The 10,776-nt window shown below is 40.7% G+C and overlaps 1 protein-coding gene across 2 annotated transcripts; it reads left to right on the forward strand.

The window, feature by feature from the left end:
- The first annotated feature begins 595 nt into the window (after positions 1 to 595).
- On the forward strand, positions 596 to 8,296 carry LOC109908603 (visinin). 2 transcript variants are annotated; one of them, XM_020507268.2, is made up of 4 exons: positions 596 to 732; positions 2,297 to 2,862; positions 6,974 to 7,085; positions 7,211 to 8,296. In XM_020507268.2, exons 2-4 carry the CDS (start codon positions 2,482 to 2,484, stop codon positions 7,297 to 7,299), a joined length of 582 nt encoding a protein of 193 aa, XP_020362857.1. In that variant the 5' UTR covers positions 596 to 732; positions 2,297 to 2,481; the 3' UTR covers positions 7,300 to 8,296. The 2 variants fall into 2 exon arrangements, with proteins under 2 accessions (XP_020362857.1, XP_020362858.1); XM_020507269.2 differs by lacking the exon at positions 596 to 732 and adding an exon at positions 757 to 816.
- Positions 8,297 to 10,776: the final 2,480 nt, after the last annotated feature.

Genomic DNA, 10,776 nt, shown 5'->3' on the forward strand with positions numbered 1-10,776 from the left:
TCATGCTTCCCACCACGATTGCAGCATGTCACATTTTGGGTCACTCATCTGGGAACAACGAAACAGCGAGCAGACATTAATTTGTTTCTATGTTGGTGTACATAGTTGAACATGTTTGACCAAACCCTCTACTTAAGTGGGATCCTAACTGACTAAAGCACCTAAACCATAAAAACGGACCTACGGTTGGCTATCTAGGAACTGCTAACAATGTGTTGAGAAATGGTTGCATGGCCCCTATACACTAACCTCTGGTATCTATAAAAACAGCTAATGCCTATAAGACCGTTGTTGTTTTGTTCTTATTCAACTCAAGTGTTGATAACGGACAACAAGTCTTAGTGAAGAAGGTAAAAGCTAGAGTCAATAACTACACAGCAACCTATGTGGATAAAACGCTCATGGCAAAAGATTTAAAATAATTGAATTGTTTAAAGTTGTTTGAACTTTGCTTGTTAAGACAGGGCAATAGAAAAATAAGGACATATTATGACGTTACACGGACATTACATAAAATATGTTTTAGTGTGTGCTGACGTGTAGGCATGGAATGATCGAGAAACAAAAATAAGAAGATGAGAAGTTCATTTGGGTGTGTTTGTGGTTTAGCGCCTTAACGATCCTGTATAATTGACTTAATTGACGGCAGGTGTAGCAGGATCCCACTTTGCTCTCCGCTGACCATGAATATCACTTTCATCTTGACTTGTCTCCTCTGAGTCACTCACACAGGTAAGCGTTTGAATTCATCTTTATTTATGTCTATTTATGTCTTTCCTTATTTGTTTCTGTCTATAGTTCTAGCTGTACTCCAAGGTAATTCCTTTTTTGGAGCCAGGGATGGGTTAAATCCCCTTCAAATGTATGTGGAAGATTGGAATTGATTTTGAGATTTCAGTTTTCTTTCTAAATTGAAGGATTGGAACTCCTTTCTGAAAGCATTAGGTTAATATGGACTTTCTCGTTTTTTGGTATCTACTCAATATACTGTACTCATTTCAGCCATAGTTTTATCTTCTGTTTTAGTACTTTTGAAGCTTCTAATGGTCTCGTGTACACCTTTTCTGTACTACACATTACAGCCGTTTTAAAGTTGTATTATCATGAAAGTATGCTAGTCCATATTTGAGTCATAGATCAAAGGAATAACCACAGGTTTTCAGTATGATGTTTTAGTCGCCTATGTGTGTTAGCACAGTGATCTGTGGAGGCTGGTGGGAGGAGCTATAGGAGGACGGGCCCCTTGTAATGGCTGGAATGGAATTCATGGAACGGAGTCAAACGTATGGAAACCATTATTTGACTCCGTTTCATTTATTCCATTCCAATAAAAAAGCATGAGCTGGCACACACCCAGAGAAAATGATTTAGTGTAGAGGTGCTGACCAATGGTGAATAAGCTATAAAAAAAAAACAAAGAGAGTCACACACTCCATATATATAACCTCCCAGCAATTTATTGAATAATTGTTATGGCATAATATATTCAATATGCTGTGGGCTATTGTCTTTAAATAGTTTAGCTCAATTCAATATGATCAACCTAGCAATTACGACACAACCCTCACTATTGTCATTGGTTGCATTAATTGCACTGTTTGTCTACATAACCTGGCCCAAGCATTCATGACATTACCCCGAAGAAGGCAAATAAATTCTGAAACATTTTTGGACCCAATAAATTACCGGGAGGATTTATTTATATATATATACAGTGGTGAGAACAAGTATGTGATACACTGACGGGTTTTCCTACTTACAAAGCATGTAGAGGTCTGTCATTTTTTTAAATCATAGGTACACTTCAACTGTGAGAGACGGAATCTAAAATAAAAATCCAGAAAGTCACATTGTATGATTTTTAAGTAATTAATTTGCATTTCATTGCATGACATAAGTATTTGATCACCTACCAACCAGTAAGAATTCCGGCTCTCACAGACCTGTTAGTTTTTCTTTAAGAAACCTGGATGTTGTTCAGGTGTGTGTGTGTGCGTGCGTGCGTGTGTAAACTCATTAGCTGACTGGAGCCTTTATCCTAGACCCGATGATTAGGAATGGGTATTTTATGCCTACTAGACGGAGATCACAGAGCACAGATTATGGTTATCATGTCTACGATAACTGTCATCCCGTCACATGCTGTATACACTACTGCAATTAGTTATGGATGGCCCGTTGTGCCCAGATACTTCTCTTGATGAAAAATGTAAATATTAAAGACATTGGACTCCACTCTGCGATTTGTTAGACTGGAATAACCGTATTAAATGACTTCATTCCTATTTTCATTTAGAGTTGCTTTTCAAGGGGTCAAGCGAAAAGCCTGCTTTACAGAGAGAAGGACCCAGCCTCCCAGCTTCTGGATATCGTACATTGTCAGGACGTACAAAAAAACACACACACATCACAGTCCGTGTTGATATACATTTGCCTTTTAAAAGACACAACGGGGCTATTTATTTCACCTGAAAACACAACATGGGGAACGCCAAGAGCAGCGCCGTCTCCAAGGAGATCCTGGAAGACCTGAAGCTCAGCACCAGGTTCACTGAGACGGAGATCACCCAGTGGTACGAGAGCTTCCAGAAGTCGTGTCCCTCTGGACGTATCACGCCCAAGGAGTTCGAGGTCATCTACAGCCGCTTCTTCCCCGAGAGCAACGCCCAGACGTACGCGCAGCACGTCTTCCGTTCCTTCGACACCAACGACGATGGCACTCTGGACTTCAAGGAGTACATAATTGCGCTGCACCTGACGTCCACGGGCAAGACCGCCAGGAAGCTGGAGTGGGCCTTCTCTCTGTTCGACGTGGACAAGAACGGATACATCACCAAGTCGGAAGTGACCGAGATCTGCAGCGTAAGTAGTGGGGGAGGAGAAGCGGGGAGTGGATGGGTGGGTGGATAGACAGATCAATAGAGATGACAAGCATGTTAGAAACGAATCCCGTTGACTGACGCTTGTCATCTAAATTCAAACCAGCCTTAATCTAGGCCTCTGTATTGGCATTGAGGGGGTTAAAGGTTTAAAGCCGTGTGAGGTTGATTCTGGTCATCAAGTGTCACATGGATGTGCTACTTGGTGATTGACAGAGATGGGGGAGGGGCTGTGGTTAGGGTCTCAGGCAGTATGGAGGAGGGATATGCCTCAAGCTCTGTTTGATCTTCTAAGATGTAATACTTGACCCCTGATACTTCTACATACTTCTACCCAGAAATGGGCGAGGCTGACATCATTGGCGCTCAACCATAGGATAAAGCACTATAGTGGCCTGGAGGCAGGGATAAATTGTTTTGCCTCAGTGTTATTCTCCCTGCGGTGCAGATGAATTCAAGCACTGATACCACTCCACAACAACTTCTGACCGTATTCCCCGGGCCCTGAGGTTAAATTGAAAGGGTGTAGGAGGGAGTGAGGAAATGTAGGTTAGGAGAGAATGGGGACTGAGATTATATAGTGTTTACGATTTAAAGACACATCTCGCTGTGTCCTGAGGTAACAGAATTGCTTCCGTCCCTCTCCTCATCCCAACCTGGGCTTGAACCAGTGACCCTCTGCACACATCGACAACAATCACCTTCGAAGCATCGTCACCTTATCATTCCACAAAAGCCGCCGCTAACTAGCTAGCCATTTAACACCGGTTACACTGGGCTGCAGGTCAAGATGTGACACTCACTGTGTGATTATCTCCCATGGCTGTCTGAAAGTAGATGTATGATTTGTTCAAACATGCAAAGGAGGTTGAATACTAAAATTGTGAATAACGTTTTAGTCCAAATTAAAACGTTTTTTTAAACCTATCATTTCTTATTTGGCCCTTCGAGCCGGAAAAATGCTAAAGAATGACAGTGAGTGCCCCACCCTATAGCGATCATGATGAAGCATACAATATTACCAACCAATAACTGAACAGTCAGTGCTTTGCCATGTAAATGTGACCAATGGCAAACACCATATACTGTATTTTGCTTGGGGTAGTAGTGGTTTATATATATATACAAAAAAAAATAAGATTTACGCAACTTTGCAACAATTTCATTGATTTTACTGAGTAACAGTTCATATGAGGAAATCAGTCAATTGAAATAAATTCATTAGGCCCTAATCTATGGATTTCACATGACTTTGAATACAGATATTCATCTGTTGGTCACAGATGCCTTTAAAAAAAAAATGGGCCTCCCAATGGGCATTAAAATTGACATCGATAAAATGCAATTGTGTTTGTTTCAACACCATGCATACATGGAACGAACAATCATTTAATCTTATTCAACGTTCTGACTCCAAAGCGTGGAGCGCAGGCCACGAAGCATAGGCCGATTTCGATCCACACAGGTGGACTTTCCTGCAGTCAGCATGCCCTATCAAAAAATATGGCATTGTGTTGTGTGACAAAAATGCACATTTTAGAGTGGCCTTTTATCGTCCACAGCACAAGGTGCACCTGTGCAATGATCATGCTCTTCAATAAGCTACTTGATATTCCACACCTGTCAGGTGGATGGATTATCTTGGCAAAGGGGAAATGCTTACCAACAGGGATGTAAACACATTTGTGCACAGAATTTGCGAGAAATAAGCTTATTGTGCATCTGGAACATTTCTGGGATCTTTTATTTCAGCTCATGAAACATGGGACCAACATTTTGCATTTATATTTTTGTTTGTGTATATATAGACAGACTCAGTTTGTTTAGAAGGATTTGTTTCTATGTGAACTGTAAATGAGAACAAGCTGCTGCTGATTTGTCAGTTCACACCAGTCCTTAGGCTCTAATCTTATTTAAGCTCCCTGTTTACAGTTGAAACACTAAAATGTGATTTAGTGTTTTTTGTACCACCGTTTTTCTCTCCAAAATGTTATTTTGATTTTCTTACAAGCCATGGGAACACAATGCGATTTAATCAAAACTAAGGTTCAGATGGGAAGAATATTTATAAATGGTGGATGCTAACATTTGAAATCCCTCAAAACCAATCTACTCAAGGATGTTTAGAGACTTGTCTCAAAGCCACTCCTGCATTGTCTTGGCCGTGTGCTTAGGGTTGTTTTCCTGTTTGAAGGTGAACCTTCACCCCATTCTGAGGTCCTGAGTGCTCTGGAGCAGGTTTTCATTGAGGATCTCTGTACTTTTCTCCCTTCATCTTTGCTTCGATCCTGACTATTTCCTAGTCCCTGCTGCTGAAAAACATCCCCACAGCATGATGCTGCCACCACCATGTTTCACCGTAGGGATAGTGGCAGGTTTCCTCCAGACGAGAGGCTTGGCATTCAGGCCAAAGAGTTCAATCTTGGTTCCATCAGACCAGCGAATCTTGTTTCTCATAGTCTGAGGAACTCTAGAGCTGTGTCAGAGTGACCATCGGGTTCTTGGTCACCTCCCTGACCAACACCCTTCTCCCCCGATTGCTCAGTGTGGCCGGGCGGCCAGCTCTAGGAAGAGTCTTGGTGGATCCAAACTTCTTCCATTTAAGAATGATGGAGGCCACTGTGTTCTTCGGGACCTTCAATGCTGCAGACTTTTGCCTCAACACAACCCTGTCTCGGAACACTACGGACAATTTGTTCGACCTCATGGCTTGGTTTCTGCTCTGACATGCACTGTCAACTGTGGGACCTTATATAGACAGGTGTGTGCCTTTCTAAATCATATCCAATCAATTGAATTTGTGGAGTCAAGTTGTAGAAACATCTCAAGGATGATCAATGGAAACAGGATGCATCTGAGCTCAATTTCGAGTCTTATAGCAAAGGGTCTGAATACATATGTAAATAAGGTATTTCTGTTTTTATTATGGGGTGTTGTGGGTAGATTACCGAGGAAATGGTTTTATTTAATAAATTTTAGAACTAGGCTGTAACATAACAAAATGTGGAAAAGTCAACCGGTCTGAATACTTTCCCGAAGGCACTGTATATTCACAGAACGCAAATACATTTTTATTTCTATGTGAATGGTACCTGAGTATTTCATACATTTACATTGTTCAGGAAAGAATACAGTATGTGTTTTTGAGTGCTTCGGAGCGATACATTTTCTTTAGCCTTACATTACAGATTATCATTGGATCATTTTCGTAGTACAAACATCAATGTTCCACAGTAATCGCCCGTTTTTAAAATAATCAGCCCTGGAATATGATTTTATGAGAAGATTAAAAAGAACAGGATTGGGGTGTTCTAAGGATATATTCTCACTGCAGTGATCTGGTGTTTGTAGTTTATATAGGGTGAGAGAATATCCATGGCATCCTTTCACAAACATTTCACTCCAACACGCCGCTTGTATTAGTTCCTAAAGTGAATGTGGATAAAAATGGTTCCATAATAATAGTTATTTGTGTTGGACAACATGATTGAACTTGACATTTTGGTGTAGTCGGCGGGATTTGCTTTACATATTTGTCAGCAAATCTCCCGTGTTACAGAATAGCCGATGAAAGTGACAAATACTATAAAACTTCAATTAAACGTCGAATCTCAAATAGCCGTCTGTCCCTTTTTTTAAATAGCCGGGCATCGAAAACACATTTCAGCAAATGAACACCTGCTTCAAATAAACACCAGGTTGAAATGAATTGTTTACGAGATTAGCATGGACACAGCTCCGATATTCCCTTGGTCATTAAAAAAATGTGTACAAAATTCTGTCAATTGTTGCTAGCCATTGCGCCACCAAAAAAGAAAATGCAATATCACCGGTACCGTTCTCCATGGGGTTGAAGCGCGAAATGGGGTGCGTATGATAGGCAGTCTAGTCGTTGCAAGTCTGATCTGCGGCGGATTTGTTATTACAATGTTTATACGGGTCCTACTTGTCACAATAAACAGTGTGGTAGTCTTTTTTCAACATTTTATTGACTATAAAGGAAATAAACACCTGGCTCAAATAGAAGCCTGTCTCTAATAAAACACTGTTTGTGTTCAGGGATTGAAGGTATACCTTTTTTATGTACCCAACAGGCTATTTTCAAGCTAATTCCCAAGGATGAACAAGCTGAGCTGCCCAATGACGAGAACACACCGGAGAAGAGGGCCAACAAACTCTGGACATTCTTTGAGAAAGAAGACAATGGTGAGGAGAAGAACGTCTTGTTTAATGTGATTCATGTGATTTGACATTTTAACTGTAATATAAACCTGATGATGAGGGTGATTCCTATCTGTTTCTTCCTCTTGCTCTCTCTCCCTCCACCTCAGAGCGAGTTGCAGAAGGAGAGTTCATCAAGGGTGTGATGGACAATGAGGATGCGCTTCGCCTCATTCAATATGAACCTGCCAACAAGTAACCCTCTGCTAATAAAGTCCTATGGTCATAGGACATGACCGTAAGAGTTGACCATAGGAGTTGACAAGACAGCACAAACCGATCTGGGATCAGGCTCCTACATTCCCCACCCGTATCCTCAACTTACCCATCATAATGCAGAAAGTATTTCTTTTTAATCCCAGTCTAACTTCAATGTTTATCGGACTTCGGTTCAAATAGTATATGTTTTCCTCCAAATACTTTAGCTGCGCGTGATTGTAAAAACATACCATGAACCCGTAACCCTGGCGTTGCAAGCGCTATGCTCTACCAACTGAGCTACAAGGGACATTACTTTTTACTATATACTGTATACTGGTATTGTTCTTACAATATACTGTATGCTGGTACTGTTTTTACTATATACTGGTATTGTTTTTACAATATACTGGTACTGTTTTTACTATATACTGTATACTGCTATTGTTTTTACTATATACTGTATACTGCTATTGTTTTTACTATATACTGTATACTGGTACTGTTTTTACTATATACTGTATACTGCTATTGTTTTTACTATATACTGGTATTGTTTTTACTGTATATTTTTGGGACTTGATATTTAGCTTTGGAATGTTTTGAGAAAGGGTAAAGAGTATTAAGAGCTGGTAAGAGGGGTTTAGAAAATGAAAGCCAGCAATGAGTAATCTGTTGATAATACTTCATACCAGACGTGCTACTCATTAGCTAATCATTTGTTAAATATTTTGATATGTGTACCATTAAAGCAATAATAGCAAAGGTAGTGCAAACTTAGGATAATGTTTTAGGACCTTTTAGAGATTGTGTTTAAAATGTAACTTGGTCCGTGTTGACATAAAGACCTTGATCTTGATACCGACAGACACAATCTAATATAAAGGTCAAGGGCTAAATACTGTAGACTCACACAATGCCAACTACGATACAATTCTTTATGGCATTTACCTCATGAAATCTCCTCTTTATCGAAGTAAACATTTTAAAATACTTCACTCAGAGTTTGCCCCTGTTATTGAAGGTTAAGGAGTTTCAATTCGTTTCTTTGTCTTAATATTATCCTCTGAAAATGATAGACACAAACGTTATCAAAGTGCTAATGCTTGCACTGAAATTATTGCTGAACTATCAATCAATCAATCAATCATAAAGCCCTTCTTACATCAGCTGATGTTACAAAGTGCTGTACCGAAACCCAGCCTAAAACCCCAAACATCAAGCAATGCAAATGTAGAAGCATGGTGGCTAGGAAAAACTCCCTAGAATGGCCAGAACCTAGGAAGAAACCTAGAGAGGAACCAGGCTATGAGGGGTGGCCAGTCCTCTTCTGGCTATGCCGGGTAGAGATTATAACAGAACATGGCCAAGATGTTCAAATGTTCATAGATGACCAGCAGGGTCAAATAATAATAAGCACAGTGGTTGTAGAGGGTGCAACAGGTCAGCACCTCAGGAGTAAATGTCAGTTGGCTTTACATAGCTGAACATTCAGAGTATCTCTACAGCTCCTGCTGTCTCTAGAGAGTTAGAGAGCAGGTCTGGGACATGTAGCACGTCCGGTGAACAGGTAAGGGTTCCATAGCCGCAGAACAGTTGAAACTGGAGCACCAGCACGACCAGGTGGACTGGGGACAGCAAGGAGTCATCAGGCCAGGTAGTCCTGAGGCATGGTCCTAGGGCCCAGGTCCTCTGAGAGAAAGAAAGAGAGAAAGAGACAATTAGAGAGAGCATACCTAAATTCACACAGGACACAAGATAAGAAAAAAACTCCAGATATAACAGACCGACACTAGCCCCCCGACACATAAACTATTGCAGCATAAATACTGGAGGCTGACATAGGAGGAGTCGGGAGACACTGTGACCCTGTCTGATGATAGCCCCAGACAGGGCCAAACAGGCAGGATATAACCCCCCCCCCGCACACACACACACACTTTGCCAAAGCACAGCCCCCACACCACTAGAGGGATACTTCAACCACCAACTTACCATCCTGAGACAAGGCCGAGTATAGCCCACAAAGATCTCCCCCACGGCACAAACCCAAGGGGGGGTGCCAACCCGGACAGGAAGATCACTAGTGTTTACTCTGTCTTTTGAGAATGGTTCTAGCAGCATTTGAAGTCTCACTCATTTAATACACATACCTTTTATTTTGATAAGATACTGACTTTATGAAAGAGTTGTAATAAACTTTAGATTCCATTACCTTCAAGTTTCATTAGATAAAAATGGCCCTTTTAATAGTTCTTAGAAAGATAGGTTGTGTAGCAAGACAACATCAAATCTGTCTATCAGATGATTATTTGTGTTCTTTGTTTTTGATTATTTGTGTGATTTGTGCTTCCCCCCTCTGTTTTTGTACACAATTTGTTTTGCTGTTTAGATTTTTTTTTAAACGTTTGATACATTATTCATAGAAATGTCTATTTTCTGGTTGGAAATGTCAACATTACATTTAAAATCGATCCATACAAAATGTAAACTCTTGCCAAAGACATTCCACACAGTATTGTCACGATCTTATAGGCTACCATTTTGTTTTAATTTAAATGCTCTATCATTTACCACATACATCTGAATAATCCTACATGCTTGAAGAGATGGCTGTCACATTCATCAATCCATCCTTCCCTAGTTCCAACCGCTCTTTCTTTCTTTCTTTCTCACAATTCAATTCAAGGGCTTTATTGTCATGGGAAACATATGTTAACATTACCAAAGCAAGTGAAGTAGATAATAAACAAAAGTTCAAATGTCTACAGTGTTGTAACGATGTGCAAATAGTTAAAGTACAAAAGGGAAAATAAAGCCTGTCTTCTCTTGAGGGCCAGGTCTGCCTACGGTGGCCTTTCTCAATAGCAAGGCTATGCTCACTGAGTCTGTACATAGTCAAAGTTTTCCTTAAGTTTGGGTCAGTCATGGTGGTCAGGTATTCTGCCACTGTGTACTCTCTGTTTAGGGCCAAATAGCATTCTAGCATGCTCTGTTTTGTAAAGTCTTTCCAATGTGTCAAATAATTATATTTTTGCTTTCTCATGATTTGGTTGGGTTAATTGTGTTGCTGTCGTGGGGCTCTGTGGGGTCTATTTGTGTTTGTGAACAGAGTCTAATTTTATGTTTCATTTGATGGCATAGAAGGCCCTTCTTGCCTTGTCTCTCAGCTCGTTCACAGCTTTGTGGAAGTTACCTGTGGCGCTGATGTTTAGGCCAAGGTACGTATAGTTTTTTTGTGTGCTCTAGGGCAACGGCGTCTAGATGGAATTTGTATTTGTGGTCCTGGCGACTGGACCTTTTTCGGAACAGCATTATTTTTGTCTTACTGAGATTTACTGTCAGGGCCCAGGTCTGACAGAATCTGTGCAGTAGGTCTAGGTGCTGCTGTAGGCCCTCCTCTGTTAATGATAATGCAGAGGATCTTCCCAAGGTTGCTGTTGATGCATATCCCACGGTAGTTATTGGGTTCAAATTT

This window comes from Oncorhynchus kisutch, linkage group LG17 (assembly GCF_002021735.2).
Source record: "Oncorhynchus kisutch isolate 150728-3 linkage group LG17, Okis_V2, whole genome shotgun sequence".
Taxonomy (NCBI): domain Eukaryota; kingdom Metazoa; phylum Chordata; class Actinopteri; order Salmoniformes; family Salmonidae; genus Oncorhynchus; species Oncorhynchus kisutch.

Bases quoted from the DNA above. Each gene is read 5' to 3' on its own strand.
- LOC109908603 (XM_020507268.2), top strand. From the start codon at position 2,482: ATGGGGAACGCCAAGAGCAGCGCCGTCTCCAAGGAGATCCTGGAAGAC. The intron at 2,863-6,973 runs GTAAGTAGTGGG...TGTACCCAACAG, and splicing joins AAGTGACCGAGATCTGCAGC to GCTATTTTCAAGCTAATTCC. The intron at 7,086-7,210 runs GTGAGGAGAAGA...CCTCCACCTCAG, and splicing joins CTTTGAGAAAGAAGACAATG to AGCGAGTTGCAGAAGGAGAG.